Raw genomic sequence first — 20047 nt, 5'->3', positions numbered from 1 at the left:
TGGATATAAGGAGGGGGTGTCCAAGACTGACTCAGATCTTTGCCCCTGATGACTGCTGTGTCCCAAGTAGGGGAGCCCTGTATCAGCTCAGGTTCAGGGAAACAAGCTTGGCTGAGCATGGGATATGCTGAGTTTGAGGTGCCTTGAAATGTCCAGGAGGAGATGTTGGGGGACGTTGGAGATGCAGGCAGGTCTACAGTCAGAGGAGACCCTGGGGCCAAAAGTATGCATGAGGGGGCCACCTGAGGCGGTGGGCATGTGGGCATGGGCACTGTCACTTTCAGAGGGAGCTAACAGGAGAGGAGGGTTGAGCCTTGAGAAGCAACAACGTCTAATGACCAACTAGGAGGGGGGTGAGCCAGCAAGAAGGCCAAGAACAGGACTGAGCAGCAAGTAGAATACCAGGAGAGGGTGGGACCATCTGTCAGCAAATATTTATTGAGCAGGTTCCCAGCCCTAGTAGGGAAATAAACAGATGCAGCCCCTATTCTGGAACTTTCCATCTTTGGTGGGAAGGCAGGAATTAGGAGTCGATAGTCAAATCACAATGCGAGATACCTGTTTGAAGGAGAGAACAGGGTTTTAAGAGATATGGTAAAGAGAGGGGGTGTCGGGAAGGTCAAGTGTGTGGTCAGACTTGAAAGATGTGCGCAGGAGGAGGGTGGGCCAGGGGGAGTGCATGGAACCCACAGGGCCCGACAGGTATGGCTGGGGGAAGGGAGATGTTCAGGAAGACCTTCCAGAACCTTCTGATTAGTAGTCTGGGTCTCCTGGTCAGCTCCCAGGAAGGCACCGCAGGGTCTCATACAGGATGTGACCTGCTGGGCCAGGGTCATGACTGTGGAGAAGGAAGCGTTGTGATTCCAGCTGAGAGTTCCAGGATCAATAGTGATTTGCCAGGCAGGGGTGGGAGAGAGGAGGAGTGGGTGTGCATTCCAGATAGAGGGAACAACAAGTGCTGTTTCTAAAAACAGGAAAAAGAGCCTGTGTTCCACAGAGACAGGATTCAGGCTGGACTATGCCCTCTAGCAGGATTCTCTGAACAATAGTATGCAAATAGCTAACATCTATTGTCAGGCATGCTACCAAGTATTCTCTATACTTAACCTCTTTTGGCCTTCAAAACAACCCTGAGGAGAGGGACATTTTTGTTGGCCATATTTTTTCCAGCTGAAGAAGCCCTATCTTTCTGGTTCTCAAACAGGCCAAGCCCACTCTTGCCCCAGGACCTTTGCACTGCTTTTACTTTTGTGACAGTGGGCAACTTATGTCCATTTGTGTCAACATTGTCTTTATTGTCCCCCTTTGCTGGGTTTTCCAGGCCCTGGAGGTTAGTTCTAAGCAAGATAAACATGGCTTGGCTGTCATGGGCCTCACATCCTTCCTAGGGAGTCAGACCATCAGCACATCAACAAGCAAACACAAGGAGAGAATTTCCAGGAGGGGGTATGTGTATTGATGGAATGGGGAATGTGACCATGTTGGTGAGGCAGGGACTGGACACAGAGGTAGGGGATGAACTTGAGAGGTGGCAACAGATCTGAGACCTGCAGGAAGAGCAGGGAAAGTGTGCTACGCAGTGGGCAAAAGCAGTGCAAAGGTCCTGGGGCAAGAGTGGGCTTGGCCTGTTTGAGAACCAGTTTTGCAACTGGCATCTCCTATGACGTTTGACATTGCCTCAAAACCAAGCATTTGTTTTCCCCCATCTGTGTCTCACTTTCTCACTAAGAGTTAGTACTGCACTGTCTTCTCTAAAAACCAAATCCTCCAGCAACAGAAAGAAATGCCCTCCTCTTTATTCATCCCAGTCTTGGGACTGGGTTTTGTGGGACGCCCCCGACCCCTTTTTGCTCCCCCCTGCCTCAGTCAGTGACAGATGGTCTCCCCAAAAATAAGCTGTCTTCCTTCACCCCCTGCCGGGAAGAGGCTGGAGTTGACCCCAGCTACGTCAGGCAACCCCCAACGGTAAAGCTGGTGAGACAGTTTTTTTTTTTTTTTAAGATTTTATTTATTTATTTGACAGAGAGAGAGATCACAAATAGGCAGAGAGACAGAGAGAGAGATGAGGAGAAGCAGGCTCCCTGATGAGCAGAGAGCCCAATGCGGGACTTGATTCCAGGCCCCTGGGATCATGACCTGAGCCGAAGGCAGAGGCTTAACCCACTGAGCCACCCAGGCGCCCCAAGACAGTTTGTTTGGAGTGGGCGCCATGGGGGAAGGAAAATAGCAGAGAGCCACTCCTAGCCGACGAGGCAGTGAGCAGAATCCGGCCTTTCTTCCCTGCAGAATGTGCTGACTCGAAGCCGGCCAGGACTCAACCGGACACACTGCGCGGGGGGCCGGGCCGGGCTGGGCCGCGCACTGTGTGACAGTCAGGCCAGGGAAGTAAGTGCCCCCCCTCGGGTCCTCCGAGGGCGGATGGGATGAGGCGGTGCTGGACCTCAGTGGGGCCACGGCCAGGGCACCACCAAGGCGGGCAGAGAGGAAACTGGAGATTGAGAGAGAGAGAGAGACTGACTCTGTGGAGACAGAACATGCCCCACCCTTCCTTGAGGAAAGCAGAAAAACCCTCCGGCGCCCAGCGGAGAGTCCAAATACATTCCTAAGCGAAGGTCTTCAGTATCTTTAGCTTCAGGGTCTCACCCCTGTGGGGGGCTCGGTACCACCGCCACATTCAGGCAGGAGTGGTTTCCTGTCTCACACTAGGCCTTTTTGAGAAAGAGAAGGCACCAGAGGGACGAATAAAGGGGAAATCGGATGCTGAGGCGGAGAGGCTCTTAGTGACTAGAATAAAAGCCTGAAAGAGAAAACCCCTACCGGCAGGACACCATTCCCCTGAGCAGTGCAGCCCAGGGCGATGCGCAGTGCTGCCGGCTCTAGGGCAACGTTCTCGCCTTTTGTGTCCTTCAGATAATGTGCCAAATCACCTATTTAAAATCCCCACAAAAGGACGTCCTCCTACGCTGAGGGCCCTGAGGAAGGGCTGTTCTCCAGAGAGGGCGCCACTTCCCAGCAAGCGGTCCGGGCCCGGGGTGGGGGCGGGGGGCTTCCATGGGGCTGTCAGCAAGGCCTGCGCCTCCCCACCCGGCAGCTACCCCCCACGGAGGGGCAGCGGGCGCCTCCCCGAGTCCCCTCCTTTCGCCCTCAACCCGCAAGGACGACAAGAAGCCTGGTTCGAACGCATCTTCTCTCTTATTTCCGCAAGTCTACACACTTATATACGCTTACATGACCAATCAGCGAGCAGGGTACAGGAGGAAGCGAATCAGGCTGTGCACCTAAACAAACAACTTCACTAGCAACCAATGCTGTTTACTTCCTCTTTGGGCATTCTGCTTAGTCTCACAAGGCAATCCTAACCTGGCAACTAGCCAGGCGCCATCTTTTAATGGCGGAGGCCGCCCTGGCCAGGGGCCTGCCTCCGACACCCTCCCTCTGCGTCCCCAGCCCCTCCATCAGCGCCACCACCACCACCCAGCCTCTAGCTCCCCACTCAGCAGAATCTCATGGTCTTCGTGAAGATGTGGTTTTCGTGGTTGGCTGAAATCTGGCGAATGCGTCTTTGGGCGCTGCGTTGCCCGACAGTGATCAACACTTGAAGGTTCTTGAGTACACTGCTGGCTTCCTGGGGGTGGTCCGCGTAGGGTCCCTTGAACTGGGAGGCGCAAATGCCAATGGAGTGTGTGTACCACTTCCGAAAGGCACTAAGAGTTCCAGATGGAGGTTTTAGGGAATATTGCCTCTGATGGCATCACAGACTCTTCCAGCACGATCTGTGATACGATGGGATGTAATAAACCGCCCCCTGCTGACAGGACTCCAGAAGAGCCAATCGGGGAGTGTAGAGAGGCTTCTAGGCTGGGACGTGGGGTTAATCTGGATGACCTCCAAGGTGCCTTCCAATCCCAAATTCTCAGATTCTCGTGGGACAGTGATTTTGGAATCCTATGGGGCTGTAGGGAGTGGGGCTGGAGTAGGTCCAGATCTCAAGATCTCGAGTGCTACTCTGGAGGGAGGACAATCGCAAGGCTGAAAGGATGACAGTTGGAGAGTGGGCACTGGCCAAGTCAATGAGGATAAGAGAGGGGGCCTGGGCACTTAGCCAGAGCTTATAAGAAGGAACACCTTGTGGGGCGAGGGGCGCCTTGGTGTTCAGTTGGATAAGCGTCTGACTCTTGGTTTCAGCTCAGGGCATGAGTTCAGGATTGTGAGAGTTGTGTTCCACACTCAGGGCGGAGTCTGCTTGAGATTCTTTCCCTCTTCCTCTCTGTCCCCCTCTACCCCTCCTCTCTCTCTAATTAATAATTATCTTAAGAAAAAAAGAAGGGGCTTGGGGACTGGCAGGGTAATTAGAAAAGAAAATGAATGGATCCTAAGCCCTCTTGGTTATAGAGGTTGAGACGAACTAAAGGTCTGTTTGCACGAAAAGATGCCCTCTGGCTCTTCCTTGTTGCCTGAAATCACAGCCACTTGGAGCAGTACCTCTAGGAAGCAATCTCTCCAGGAAGTTGGTATGGAATTGAGTGTGTGGGCCCTGCAGATAGGGGACTGTGTTAATACATTCACAGCTGGCAGTACCTCTTCCCAATACTAGGCAACTCCTTTCCTTCTCAGGGTCCCAGGGTGCCTGGGTGCTGAGGAGTTCTAGTACAATTTTTATAGGTTCCATGAGATTTTCTACAAAACAATCAGCTATCTGAAAGACAATTTGAATTCATCCTTTCCAATCTTGCCTTTTCTTCCTTTTTCCTTGCTTTATTGCACTATCTGGGACCTCTGGTATTGTGTGAAGTAAGAGTGATGAGTATGGATGCCCTTGTCTTTTTCCTGATCTTAGGAAGAGATCAGTTAGTTTTTTGTCACTAAGGATGAAGTTGGCTGTAGGTATTTTTACAGAGGCCCTTTTTCAGATTGAGGACTTTTCTTTCTATTTTTTGTTTGATGTGAATTTTTATTAAGAATGGGTTTAAATTTTATCAAATTCCCTTTTTGCATCTGCTGAGATGATACGATCCTTTTCTTTCTTAAATAGTTAATGTTCTGTGTTACTTTCGCTAAACGGTTCAGATCATGGACTCTATTCTGGCAGTGAAACTCCTCCCAGCTCTGTTTAATATTTCTGAAGCTGTTTTTAAGCTTAGGTATTGAAAGACCCGCGGATCCCCTTACCCAAGAATCCAACACTGCCACTGGATGCAATCAGCAAGAGGTTCTTTATTGTTACGCAGGCGCCTGCGGGTGGTCAGCGCGCGCCTGCGGGTGGTCAGCGCGCGCCTGCGGGTGGTCAGCAGCTCCTGCTAGCTGAGCACACCCGGCTGGGGTGGTGCCGGGTTTTTATAGACAGGTACAAACAAGTTTTGGGTGGGGCACAACTGATTGGTTGACAGTTAGAACTTTTGAAAAAGGCCTTAGTGGAGTTTGCTGATTGGCTTTGGGGACCCGCGCGGAAGAAGAGAGAGGCAGGGAGGGGGAACAAGAATGGGGAAGGTAGGAATGCCATCATGGCGTCTTCTATTATTTCTATAAGCCAAGCAGTTACAGAAGGGCAAAAGAGCAATTAATAAGCAATTAATAACCTAATTTACGCCTAAAAGCCAGCGGTTCACAGAAAAGCAAACAAGCGGTTAGTTATCCTATCTATCTTCTAGGGGAGGGGGCTTTCTGGGGGAGGGGTCTTTCAGTATAATGGATCCAAAGTAGCCTTGACTCTTGGGCTAATTTAGCCTCACTACTGAGACAAGACTTTTCCAAGGACTTTACCCAGTGTCTCATCATTTTCTGAGATCTCTGCTTTGCCCGATAGGAATGAAGCCCTTTCCCTGGACAGGCATGAGAGTTGTATAGTGAACTTCCTGTTTGTCCCTGCCCTGCCTTGTAGAGTTTCACCCTGCAGGTCATGGCTCAGCCAAAGATCCAATGACAGCTGTTTGAAGTTCCTCAGAGCTCTGTCTGCACAACCTCCTCCTTCTGTCTCATGAATCCTAGCCACCTCCACCTCCCCAGAATCCAGCTTTTGTCACCTCACCTCAGTGAAATTGTGGGGCTCTATCTGGGTACTCTATCTGGTACCCTCTGTGGCTGTCTGGAAACTAGCTGCCAGCATGACCAGGGCAGTCGGATTATACTCCTAGTTTCTTCCTTTCTGCCAGGGATCAGAGTGCTGTGCGATCCGTAATCCATGCTGAGAGGGGCCACTGCCTAGATTCTTACCCACGTCTAGCCGAGAGGGAGCGGTCCACAATTTTTGGAGTTAGGGCTCCCCAGGAATGGGGCAGACCGTCCACCCACACGATCACCATCCGTCTTAATGCTTGTGCTAGAACAACTTTACCCATTTTGCTCTTTTTTTAAAAAAGATTTTATTTATTTATTTCACAGATCACAAGTAGGCAGAGAGGCAGGCAGAGAGAGAGGAGAAAGCTGGCTCGATCCCAGGACCCTGGGATCATGACTTGAGCTGAAGGCAGAGGCTTTAACCCACTGCACCACCCAGGCGCCCCCATTTTGCTCATTTGATGAAAAGCATTTTGCACTGGAATGTCAGAGAAGAGCACACAGAATCAGATCTCTGCTGCTCACTTAGTGGCCTCAGAGATGATGCGAGCCTGAGCTCCAGCTTCCCTATAACAAGAGTCAGGATGACTAAGCAGCCTTCCGCTCCAGGATGTTTTAAGGAAGAAACCAACAATGCAGGGGACAACACCCACCCTTCTGGACGCCACACACACCCCTCTGTGTGCTCCTTCCTTTCCACAGGCAAACGGGCTCAGGACTTACCTTCCTTCCACTCTTGCCGTGCTTGCCCCTTTTCTGGTGCATTCCCTATTGGCCCAGCCAAAGATCCCTAAGATAATCAGAAGAGCCACCTGGAAATACCAGTCTTTAATGAGTTTATATCATGCTGTCATCCAAAAATGGCCACGGAGTCTTAGGTATTTGGTTGTTGAAGCTCCTTCACCCTAAAGGTGCAACTTGTGATATGATATTACAAAGTGGGGTACCACAATTTCTTTACTACAGGCTAAGAAATCATTTCCTCCTTCAGGACTGCCTGGAGCCACAGGAACTCCAGGGGAGAAGGGAGACCCTGGTGAGCTGGGCTTGACTGGAAATGAGGGCCCAGCAGGGCCAAAGGGTGACAAAGGAGACAAAGGGGACGTGTCCAATGATGTGCTCCCCACAGGTAAGCGGCCGGGCCCAGAAATTGGCCTAGTTTTTAGGACAAACACTGCTTGGGTCTTCTCTCCTTATCTGCTTTATGTGCCCATCTGCTTTGCAGCATGTTTTAGAATTCGGTGCTTTCAAAAAGGAGAAAACTGTGCATGCTATCCCAACCTTGGTGAGACAAAATCTGAGATCTAAGCAGAAGTAGTTTAGATAATCCAGTCCAAACATCATGGTTAGATTGAATGAGGATGAAGGGAGCTTTCTTTTTCTAAATATCTTTTAAGTCTAGCACAATCTAGAACAAGACAAATAAGCAAGCAATTTAAGATACGTCAGAGGACAACTGACAGAAAACTCATTTTCTTCACAGTCCAGGTAGGGACATCTTCAGATCTTTATCCTAAACATTTTGACGTAGAATTGGAGCAGACTTGGTTGCTGATCTCCTTTTCTGGTTTCCAACCCAGGCTCAGAGCACACAGTTGGTACCTGGCAGGGGTAAGGGGTGTAGAGACCCAGCAAACCACAGAAAGACATGGTGGAAAGAGTAGTTGACAGCTGATGGTCATGGACAAGGAAGAGGCAGAAGAATTTTACAAGCACATTACTTCAGAGACCACTTCTATCCTAAAAATCCTTATGTATTCAATAAATATTTTTGAGTGTCAAAGAACACCATTTATGAATTAGCAACTTTGCTAGTAGCTGGGAATATGAAGATGAAAGTGAGACAGGACATCTGTCCCAAAGAAGCTGGGATGATAGATGGTCAAAAACAATGACCCCGAGCAGTTGCCCATCTAGCTACTCAAAATGTGTTGAGCACCTACTGTTTGCCTGGTACTGTGCTAAGACCAAAACTCAAATTATGTTTAGCATGATTTGTTTCTTAAACGGGGAGGTTGCTGTACAAAATACACAAAATTTAAGAAGTGCTTTGACAGGATCAAATATAGGTGAATATACTTCGAAAACACGAGACCATGTTATACTTCAGTTATTATAGGAATTTATACATCCCAACTGCTATACTCCCCTATGCCCCTTAACAAGTGAGGGATGTTGACAAACCATTCAGGAAAAGCTACGTCCCTGTGTGTACCCCAATTCCAGAGAGCAGCCAGAGCTGAGTGTCCGCTGGCCAGAGAGCAAACAAGGCATCTGAGGGTGGATCTTGTCTGCCCTGCCTACAGGTCTCTGGCCCTTTCAGAGTGGACTTGGACTTGCCTGGGATCCTGGCTTGCCCCTAGAGAGCCTAGCAAGCTTATCTAGTCTGGCTGGGAAGAGGTGGCTAATAAGATCTGAGATCACCAGTCAGCTCAGGATGGGAGGGTAGAACCAAAGAGCTAAATGGCCCAGCCTCGTGGCATCCTTGTGAATGGTCCAGACAATAGCACCTGCAATAGGCTGTACCCATGCACAATGGCCATCTAAAGTCAGAGCACACACAACAGTGACCTCAGTGTCTTCTCACGGGGCAAGACAGGGAGGATGAGACTCAGTATGGAAATGAAGAAACGAGCTCAGAGTGTTAAGCTGTCTGCCCCAGGTCACAGGCGCGGCAGGCTCGCCTGATTTCTTCTACTACATGGAGCAGTGTTTCTCACACCTGGCAGCATATGAGGAGACTCTCAAAAATACCTGTTGTCATTTGACCTAACTGTTCTGGGTGGGGTCCCAGCATTAGAATTGTATTAAATCTCCTTAGGGGACTCTAATAGGCTGTCAGGGTAGAGATCCTCCAACAAGGCCGGTGAAACGAGTGCCAGCTTTGTCTTTGTCCCGAGACACACCTAAGGTTCAATTCCACCCTGTTCCCAGTTGTGACCTTGGGCAAAGCACTGAACTTCCCCAAGACTCAGGTCACTAAGGGGCTACTAATACCATCTCACAAATGATTGGAAAGAACAATGGAGAGGAGATTTATAAAGTTCTTAGCACAGTTCCTGGCACAGAGGTGGAACTCAGCGTCTTCTACGGCTGCTTCCTCAACTTTGCATGGACAAGTTCTAGAATGCAGTTATGTCCGGGAAGGGGGCACTTGGCCATCCTCCCTGGAGCTGCTTATTCTCCTTTCCCCTGGGAGAAACCCATCTCTGTTTATGGCTCTTGAATCAAACTCTCTCCCCGCCCCACTTCTCTCTCCAGGTGCTAAAGGTGACCAAGGCCCACCTGGACCCCCTGGACCCCAGGGCCCTCCAGGTCCCCCAGGACCACCTGGAAGCAGAAGATCTAAAGGCCCTCGGCAGCCAAACATGTTCAATGGCCAGTGTGCAGGTCACTAGCCCCTGCCCCAGGGAACCCAACTTTTTGGCTAATAATCCCAAACACTCAGGCTTCCCCCCTAGGCTCTGCAACCGGATTTCTTAAACAGAGGCTTTGCCTAAAGCAAGAGCTCCCTTGTGCACCAGGCTGGTGGGCTGCTTTGGTGCTCTGCCCTTGGGGTGAGAACTTGTAGCGGGTTTAGAATTGGGCCCCCCACAACCTCCCCTGCTCATCCTCCCCTCGTTTATCCCCAGACTATTCTTCTTCCTTGCCAAACCCACCATCCCTCTCCCCCAAAACAGTCTCAGAGACTAAGCCATTCGCTCTGGGAGCATGAAGGGCTTGGCTTATGTTGGGGAGACGAGGCGGGGTTTCAGCCTGGTTCCCCCACCTTGGTTCTTCAGTTCTGTCCTCTCCGCCGCTCCGCTTTGCATGCTGACCACGGTGCTAAGTGCTTAGTTCACTAGAGGCTCACAGCAATGACATGATACGCCAGTCGGTACTGCCACCAACTTAGAGATCCCAAACTGAAATGCCCAGGAGCTGTGTAGCTTGCCCAAGATCACTCGATAAGTGACAGAGCTGAGACTCACATCTGCTGGGTTCTAAAGCTCTGCTCTGAGAGCTTCTTCCTTTCAGAGCTGGAAAGTCACACTTTGGGATTAAGCCAACCAAGGGCAAAGGGCGCCTGATCTCTGGAAGGCCAAGAGGACTTGCCCATGGGTCAGTCGGTTCCAGAGGTGGCCACGGGAGTGAAAGCTAATTACAATGAAGGGCCATGTTAATGAAAAATACTTCCAAGGTGAGGCTAGAACTTCCCCCTCCAAGAGGCCTTCACTGCCGTTCAGCATCACCCTCTCCGGGAGCATCAATTCTTTGTTCAGCTGCCCTTGGAGAATGAGCTGAGCAGGAACCTTCGTCTGGGAGAAGGGGGCTTTTGACCTGAGCATTTGCCACAGGCTGTGTCAGCCAGGACAGGGGTGCAGGGAGAAGCAGCCGCCACTGCCTCGCCTGCCTACTGAGAGGCTGGTCAGCAGGGCCTAAGCCACAGTGTGAAACTGCTTAAACGAGAGGCCGTGGTCTTCCACTCTGCCTCCTAGAAATGAGTCCTCGGTTGCCAGGCATCGTGCATCTGAACTTGGCCTTCTCTCCTCCTCCAATTCCATTTCTTTAAGCCCCCTCCTGCCCCCACAGCTTTAGAACCATGTTAGTACAACATGAATTAATGAGAGCCTTTTCTTCAGACTAAGAACAGGAGGGTCTCTCTGTCCCTTTCCTAGGCAAAACCCACGTTCCTGAACAGAAACTCCAGATGAAACTCAGAGGCAGCAGGAGTCATCACACTGTTCCCAAGACTGCTCTCACCTCAGGGGACAGGAAGATTTCAGGGAAACACGGGCTCATCCTGCTAGAAAGAAGCTTAGAGTACAGGGGGTCCTGCCCTTAATTTTACTGATAAAGAAACCTCTCTAGATTATTCTGTGAGCTTCCGTTGGAACAATGGAGGTGCCCCTAGCACCTAACTAAAAGGCAATTTGAACCCCTCAGAATTGTTGTAGGCAAGTGGGCTGAACTCCAGAAAGCTTTACTTATCCCCACCTGCCCCAGATCAGGTCCTTCTCCCCAGCCAGTCCACTCCCTCTGTCTTCATACTGGCCACCTTCCTCCCTTTTTTCCTGCTTCTGCCAGCCTGGGATACCTCTTCACCAAAGGTCTGAATTAAGCCCATCTGTTAAGGGAACAATTACAACCCAGGTAGGAAGGCTTCTAGCTCAGGTATGGCCTCAAACCAGCTGTGAATCAGGCACCTGTTGAGGACCCATGTCCCATAGACCTTCAAGCCAACAGGGGTAGGAAATGGTGGAGGAGAGCTCAAACATCTCCGGGGTCCTTCTCCCTCTGTGGCTCCTCCCTTTGGCTGTCCAGGAAGACAAGGTAAAGGCAGCCACCACTATCATGAGGCCCTGTCAGTTTCCCTGAAAGTGTAAATCCTTCCAGGAAAATGCAATCTGTGATAGTGATACCACCAGGCCAGAGCAGCCAAGAAGCATCAGTACAGCTCTCCGCTCCCCCAACCCCAGAGTGCTGAGGGCTTGAATAGGCTACTTTTCCCCTTTGACTGACACCCTCTTGGGAGTGCATTTTTTTAGCAACTGTGATGATGGATAGTTGTTGGGAACTCCCCCAGCAGAGGGTGGGGATGCCAGGGGCAGGTGGTGGGGAATTGGAAGTATTTGACTTGTTGCTTAAAAGCAAGCAACTAAAAAACTTGGTGCACTTATTGTAAGGGATGCTTGTAGGGCTAGAGCCTGGGGCGAAGTGGGGAGAGCACCAGTAATAAAGTTACATGACTCTCGCTGTGCCACCTGCATTTGCTCTGACAATTGTCATTGTTGTTGTAGGTGAGACGTGTGCCACACCGAACGATGGTACGTTGGTTGGAAAGGCTGATGAGAAGGCCGGGGATCACCATTCTCCACCAGCAGGTACATGAAGCAGAGCATCTTGTTCTGAAATTCAGAAGTTGGATGCCTTCAAGTCACGATGAGTGATTTTTCTTTCTCTCCCTTTGGTAGAATCTGTGATCGCTTCCATCGGGAGTCCAACACAAGTACTGAAAGTTAGAGAGACATTTGGGACATGGATAAGAGAGTCTGCAAACAAGAGTGATGAGAGGATCTGGGTGACGGAACATTTCTCAGGTAACTTCCCTTGGTGAGGAGGCCGATCTGTGTGGGGCTTGTGCCTTTCATCGGGTTCATTCTATGTCTGTGTATCTCAACCCCGTCCTGATTAGGGTCACAACAGAGGATCTTTGTTTTCCAAAGCACAAGTGAGTGGGTGGCACACTTGTCTCAGTTGAGCCCACTGGGGACAAGCCTTGCAGGTCAGGTTCCAGGGTGCTCCCAATGTCACTTATTCAGTTTTAGGCGAAATATCTAGAAAGAAACAAATAGCCTTATGATGACAGCCTTATCAAGCCCAAAACCATAATGTGGAAGAAATGTTAGAGACAAATTCTTGCACGCTGTCTTTCTTTAAGGAGAGCACTCGTGGGCATCTTTCTGAGAGCTCTGCTGGACAGCCCAGGGGAGAGGGTGAGGTACCCTCTCGCCTCCAAGCATGACCCCAGTTGCGCAGCCCTGGAGGGACAGCTCAGCGACCACCATCAGCAGTCGCAGTAGCCTCGTTCCAGAAAGGGTCTGGCCATCCTCACTGATCAGAGCGATGGCTGAGACACGACTTCATTTCCTCAGGGCTCGGTGACAGCCCAGGTTACCAGCTGGGAAGGACTCTGTGGCTCAGAAGGAAGGAGGAACACTCAGCAGGGGCAGGAGCCGGCAGAGGGGATTACACAAGGGCCAAGATTTCGTTGTTGCCCGTCCAGGCCTCTGAGGGTCTGATAAAAGACTTTATAAATAGTCTAGAGGGGTCCTGAAGGAGCAAAGCCAACTCTGTGCCTTCTGCCATGGAAGGACGGTTCAGGAAACAAGAGAAGAGAATTGGCCTTGAGTCTGGGAGTCCGAGACTCTAACCTGGACGTGGACCCTTGCTAGACACCTCATTCTCAACTTATGTCCTTTTAACGTCCTCCCCCTACTCCCTCCCATGCCTTTCCCTGGCTTCTCCCCTGCAGGCATCAGGGTGAAGGAATTCAAAGACCAACCATCACTGCTGAACGGCAGTTACGCACTCGTGCAGCTGCCGTATTATTTCCATGGCTGCGGGCATGCCGTTCACAACAACTCTCTCTACTACCACAAAGGAGGTTCCAACACCATAGTGAGGTGAGTCACCCGGGCCACAGCTGCCCTGCTCACGCACCCCAGATAGCACCTGTGCAGTTGATTTCATGGTGTCTCACTGATCCGGGAGCTACTTAGGCGTAGGGAGTGTGGTTCCCTCATCTTTCTGTCCCCAGAGCTTCCACACACGGTCAGTCAGGGTTTGCTAACTGAATGAACCATAGGACACAGTGAGGGAGCCCCATGACCCAGCCCCAGCCTGGGATCAGCCATATTGCTAGTGGAGACATCAAGAGTAAGGTCAGAGCCAGAGAGAAGTAGATCTGGAGTGATAAGAGCTGTAGCTCTCTTAGCCCTGGAAAAAAGAGGCAGGCAGAACCTAGCACTCCCCTGTCAGGAAGGCGTCACACCTCGAAGTCGGTTGTATTCTGAAAAACTTGTGCTGCGAGAATTTCATGTCATAGCTCAGATCATTGAAGACTAAAGACTGAACACAGTGCAAAGTCAGGGAATCTTTGTGTTCAGATTGAGCTGTCGTCCTGATGGAGCCCTGGCCAGGCCCCCTCTCCTCCTCTTTGCTCTCCTAAGGGGAAGGGAGATAGCTACCTGGGTAGACTGTGCCATGGTCTCCTGGTTCCCCCAAAAGAATTGCTAAAATTCTGTCTTTGTGGCTTAAGAAGACATCAAGTTCTGGTCTTTAGAGGCAGAAGCAGGTCACCTTGGACAAATCGAGAAAGCAGGGAACTCAGTCAGGTTCCATCTTTGCCTACTGACTCCATGGCCTTGGACAAGACTCCACCTCCTGGAGTCTGCAGGTCCTCAGTAAAAATGAGAAGATGGACCAGAACCTCTGCAGCCATCCAGCGGCAGCCCTATCTGAAATAATCCCAGTATTATGAAAGCCATGGTCCGAGTCATTCAAAACAAGAGATAAGGACCTGCGGGAAAACTGGGTCCCACTTCTCTCACCCTCATAACCCCCCTTCCCCGGCCCCCCCGCCCATGAGGCCCAGCTGCAACAACCTTGCTGGCATTGGAGTGTTGGTTAGGCTGGGGGCGGGACACCTGTGAGCTATGGCTGGAAGCATTCTACTCCCCTTGGCCTCTCACTCCCTTCCCCCACCATTTCAACAGCTCCTTGGTCACTTCTTTCACATAGTCTTGTGCTAACAGAAAAAGGCAACCAAACCCCTCCTGTTTAGAAGCCAGGACTCCCCAGACACACTCCTTTTGGTGCCCTTTCTCTCATGTAATCCTACAGCTTCTTATTGCCCACCCCCCAGGCTGTGTTTCCATACGAATGAACGAGCATGGTGAGGGAGCTCCGGAGTGAATGAGCCCCAGAAAGAGGATCGGCCACTCCAAGAAAGAGTGGTTTCTAATGAAACTTGGCCCGAGTGATGCGCTGCTTAGGTCTGTCCTGCAGCCCTGCCCTCCCCCAGCCACAGGGGAACTAGACCCTGTTTCTCCTGTGAGAGACAAGTCCCTTCAAGAAACGCACCACCAGGCACCAATACCAGAGCAATGGCAGTCCTGAACTCCAGGCATTCGGAAGACAGAGAAGACCGTGAGCTCAGCCAGGCAAGCAGGCTCTTCTCAAGCCCTCACTTGCCTCTGGCTTCTTTTCGCACTTACTTCAGGGGCTCCTAATTGGCTTCCGGCTTGCGAGGCTTCTGCACACAGTCCCACCGTCCCCATTTCTTCTGCTGCTCAATGGCACCCTCTTGTGTTCTTCTTTTCTTTTAGCCCAATGTTCCCGAATTCTCGTTCCTGGAGTTAGGGTTCTTCTGTATCACCGTCAACGTTTCTGATCAGGTCTGGGTGTGGAGTCTGCCAAATCAGCCTCCAGGAGCCGAGGGCAGGCGACTCCCCGCTGTAGCTCGTTATCCCATCACTTTCCTGATGAGAAAACTGCCTTCACGGCAGTGACTTGGCTCCATCTCTTCCCAGCTGACGACCTCCTGCTTCATTTAGACTGTTGTGACATGTTTGTTTTTAAAAACTCCAGCAGAGGTAGAGGAAACCCCCCCCAAACTTGCAGTTAGAAAACTTAAATTCAAACTCTGGCTACTTACCGATGTTCCCGGGTCAGTCACTTCTCCTTTCTCATTTGTAAAATGAAAAGACTGGACTAGTTCATTTTTTAAGGCCTCCGATTAGCAAACATCCGAGAATTAGAAGAGTAAGGAATGTCCCTGGGTCACATGGCTCACTGGTGGACACTCAGACAGTGTCACCATCCTTGACATGATTGACCCACAGAGGACTGCGTAGAATGGGCACAACCGGTAGAATGGGCATGACCGGGAACTTAGAAATGCAGCGTCCCAGGCTCCACCCAGTTGAATTGAGGATAGCCACAAACAAAGTCACCACTGTCCTCAAAAATGCTGACTCATATCTGCCCTTTTATACATTTCAGATTTGATTTTGGCAAAGAAACATCCCAAACTCTGAAGCTTGAAAATGCCCTGTATTTTGATCGAAAATACCTTTTTGCAAATTCCAAGACTTACTTCAATTTAGCTGTGGATGAAAAGGGCCTTTGGATTATCTACGCTTCAAGTGTGGATGGCTCGAGCATTCTCGTCGCCCAGTTGGATGAGAGGACATTCTCTGTGGGGCAACACATCAATACCACGTACCCCAAAACCAAGGCCGGCAATGCCTTCATTGCCCGAGGGATCCTTTATGTTACAGACACCAAAGACATGAGGGTAACATTTGCTTTTGATTTGTTAGGAGGGAAACAGATCAATGCTAACTTTGATTTAAGAACTTCCCAGTCTGTTCTTGCCATGTTATCATATAATATGAGAGACCAGCATTTATATTCGTGGGAAGATGGCCATTTAATGCTTTATCCCGTGCAGTTTTTGTCATCTACATTAAACCAGTGAAGAGAGGCATCCTGTTCCCCTCAGTAACTTTCAGATGTTCTCTGGCATCATTTATAGCCCAACATAAATCTTGTCTGTAGGGTAACCAGGTACTTAGCTGTCATAATCTCATGACATGAGTGTTGATATGGTCAGGGAACCCCCTTTAAGTTCAAATGCCTTAGGGGGAAATAGCAAAGACAAAGTTAAAAAAAAGCTGAGATTTGGTGATTTCTCCACAGACTAGCTGGCCAAGTTACCCCTCCCTCGTTAGGCCTTGTTTTCCCGACCGGTAATAGGCAAGGCCTGGCGAAGCTGATTGGCAAGAATTCCTTCACCTGTAGGAAACTCCATGATTCTCGCCGTTGCTGCCCTCCCAGCGGTTATACATTTGGTTTTGGATTTCGGGTATTTAGCCGCGTGCTGAGCAAATTTACCTCCAAGTTTCTAAGCCCAATGACTTGAGCGGAGAATTCCTGAGTACTGACTTGTTTTCAGTGCCTCGGGAAGCCTCTTGGACCCTTTCAGGCTGTGGAGGAACCAGATTGCCTGTAATTCATTACCTTTCTCTGCCTCTGCACCTGCCACCCCAGCACCACAATGATCAGTATCCTCAGCTCCCGCTGGTCCCTCCAGGATTAGCAAAAAGCCAGGCACAGGCTACACGCTTGGGTTTGCTAATAAAACAGAAATAGGCCCTTCTAGGCTTCCATCCATCTCTGAGCATGCTGATTTGCAGGTGTGGATAAACATTGACTCCTCAGGTCGTCCTGGCTTCCACAGCGATGCCTCTGCTCTCGGAGAACTAAATATTGTGTAAGTAGGCATGAACCTGGCTAGAGCCATGGGATGATGCCCTTGGCAGTTCTCCAGAGAGGCCCGGTATGTGGCTATTATCTAGAACGTGGACACACCGACTACGGCCCTGAGGCCAAGCGTGCCCACTGCTGGTCTCTGTAAGTTGTGCTGGAATGCAGTCACATGCATTTGCTTATGTAGACTAGTTTGTGACTATTTCAGCAGAACTGAGTTGTTGCAAAAGAAGTTGAGGAGGGGCCCACAAAGCCTAAAACACCCGCTGGCCCTTTACAGCAAAAATTTGCCGATCCCCGATCTAGGATATAAAGCGAGCCTTTTGGAAGGTTAATTCACCAGGGGCCGTTTGTTATGTTTTGTTTCGTTTCACATTAAGAAGGAATAAGTTATATGGTTTGAGTGTTTGGTCGAGGTGAACGGTGGGAACAGCATAAAATTAAGTGGCCCTCTCCAAAAGCAGTTTGTAAACTGTTCTTTCCCTAATAATAATCTCCTTGGGTGCCCTGAGGAAAAATCCGGCATAACTTGCACCTGAATGCCCTTAAGCATGTATTTTCTGCTAAATCCGTTCTTCAAACATTCTGCAGCCTGGAGTCCAGGCAGGGCTGGTAAGAAGAGAGAGGAATCTGGAAAGTTACTGGGGTCCCAAGGCCAGGAAGGGGACTTAGGGATTTTCACCACTTTGTCTTTGTTGAACTCATGTGTGTGGGGGAGAAGAGCTATATGCTCGAGGGGTTTTTCCCCTGTGACTTCCAATTCACATTTGGGAGGCCCAGAGTTGTGGCTTTATACCATATTAATAAAAGCATTTTGAAACCTAAGGGCTATAGAGATTTGAATATTTAAATCCCCCTAACCCTGAAAACACGTGGGCAGCTACTGGAGATGTTTGATATTGTCGTATTCTCAAAATAGCCGGTGTTTGAAACTTTTTCTCCACTTTTCTATTGGATTGGTTGTGTCATGTCCGCATAGCTTTGAAAAAAAATACTCTGCAGATTTATGTTTAAGATTTATGTTTATGCATCCAATGAATACTAGTCTTCTTCATTTAAATACATGTGTTGCTGTTTCTGGACACAGGGGACCTCAATATGAATACAGATCCATAGTAAAAGTGGTATTGGTAATAGTAATATATACAGTGCTAATTGTATATATGGTAGCAACCTAAAAAGGTTAATGAATGAGCACATATTTCTTTTAGAACAGATTTTTTAGAAACCTCAATCTTGATATCTGAGCTATCCTGTTCCCTTAATTGTGGGGACAGAATCCTATACTTATGGCTAGAAAAGCTCATTTGGGATTTTTTTTTTCTATGACAGAGTAGTACCAGGACAACAGAGTCTGACCGAGGTATAATGGGGAATGCTATAATATGCTTGAAAGTTTGTCTTTCAAAGAGAGACTTTATAAGATTTGAAAAACTTAGAAAATTAAGATTTTACTCATTCTTGCCAGCAAGCGCTACTTTATTAAAAAAAAAATGGTTTGGGCTCACTGTTAGAACATAAAATCTAATGTTTTGAAACCAAGATATCACTTTAGAAGTTCACGCTGTCACTTATAATCAAAGTTGTTTTAAAGCAGTTTCCAAATATCTGTACTTCTGATGTCAGAATCAGTGCTGATAATGCTCTAATTCTTCTTTAATCTGAAGTAGATAGCTTTTCCCTGGAAAATAAATAACTCCATCCTCCCAATCTCAGCTGTAGGCCAGACCCTATTTCAAAACATTTTCTCTCAAACCGATAATGTGTCCTGTTTGAAGCTCTGCAGGCAGCGGGAGTCTCTGTGTATCACTAAGCACAGGTGTTAGGAGAGAGAAACAGTTCTGGGGTGAAAAGTTTTAAAATGAGGTGTTCTGGTCTTCACACCCCACCCCCCCACAGCCTTTTTACCTTCAAGGTTGCAAAGTGAAGGATCAAATGAAACCCTATGATCCTTGAGAGTCAGGAGTCCTTTTCCACGTGCAAGAGGACATGTGGACCGTGACTATCTGATGTCAAACCCTCTGAAGAAGCACGTGATGGGACTTCTCAGTTTTCAGCCCACTGCCGTAACCTGGTGGGTGCGCTATTGGGGGGGAAAAAAAAAAAGCTGTGGTTTCCAGATCTGGACCATTCTGAGCAACAAGTGAATCATTGTGAATGGCTCTTCTTTGGTTGTCATTTATTTAATGTTAGTCCATAAAATAATCACTGCTGGATACAATCACACGTTGAAACAAGTGTATTCTTATATTTATCTCTCATTAATTCCCATATCACATCTAAAAGGAAAAAGTAACCACCGAAAACAATCTGGAAGAGGGACACTGGTTGGTCCTGGTGAAACTCTTGCAATTTGCTAACTCCTTCCGAAAACTGAAAGGTCATGGACTGTGTGTTTTCTATAGGGAATCATGAAAGCAGTGTAAAACCATAATGTAAAACTAGTCACTAGAACCAGAAGCAGATAAATGCAGTGGAGATCTGCTACTTTATTGGCATAGGCAAAGCCACTTGAAAAGGACATCACCTCTTAGCCTAAAAATAAAAAAGGACAGATTTTAAAAAAACCAAACTGACTGTGTGTGAATTGGAGCAGATATCTTCACCCCTCAGCGCCTCTGGTTCATCTGTGAAATGTTTAACAGTGTTCCCACTTCCTTGAATTTTTCTATGTGAAATGAGAAATGCTATGAAAATTGTACAATTCTTAAGAAATTACTGTTGTTCCTTTCATAATTCATCCCTGCGGAGAATCCGAGTGACCCTGTGGTTCTCACACCCTGAGTCAGGGGCTGCAGAGATGGGTCAGGATCACGGCATCCTGGTTTCTGCCTACTGGCCTGCTCGATTAGGTAGTTAACGCTCCATACCAGCGCTAAACAAAAAAGCGTTCTTAGTTCTACAACAAATTTACAGTAAAACTGGCCCACAGAAAAAAAAATACTGCTTGAGACCCTATTGCTGTGACCCGTAAAGTTCTTTCTAATCTCTGCTTTCTAACCTCTGTGCTACTGGGTAGGCCATGCATGCACTGATGATAACTTTTGTAAATAAAAGATTCCAAAGCAAAAAGAAAGAAAAGCCTATTAAAAAAATAGTAGTCTTGCCACTTCTTTTTTTTTTTTTTTTTTTTTTTAATTTAAATTCAAGTTAGTGGGACGCCTGGGTGGCTCAGTTG

At 48.8% G+C, this 20047-nt stretch overlaps 1 protein-coding gene across 2 annotated transcripts in view; it reads left to right on the top strand.

Annotated features, from left to right (window-relative positions):
* Positions 1–19441, top strand: part of GLDN (gliomedin) — a 63696-nt gene extending 44255 nt beyond the window's left edge. For both annotated transcript variants that reach the window (XM_082734788.1, XM_082734787.1), the window contains 6 exons: positions 7046–7183; positions 9316–9444; positions 11835–11918; positions 12009–12134; positions 13070–13220; positions 15601–19441. In XM_082734788.1, the coding sequence (XP_082590914.1) occupies positions 7046–7183; positions 9316–9444; positions 11835–11918; positions 12009–12134; positions 13070–13220; positions 15601–16078 (1106 nt within the window). In that variant the 3' untranslated portion in view covers positions 16079–19441. The remainder of the gene's footprint in view (positions 1–7045; positions 7184–9315; positions 9445–11834; positions 11919–12008; positions 12135–13069; positions 13221–15600) is intronic.
* Positions 19442–20047: the final 606 nt, after the last annotated feature.

This window comes from Mustela nivalis (assembly GCF_964662115.1).
Source record: "Mustela nivalis genome assembly, chromosome: 6".
NCBI classification, from domain to species: domain Eukaryota; kingdom Metazoa; phylum Chordata; class Mammalia; order Carnivora; family Mustelidae; genus Mustela; species Mustela nivalis.
The sequence above is the reverse complement of the archived record's forward strand: the minus strand, read 5'-3'. Positions and strand labels throughout refer to the sequence as shown.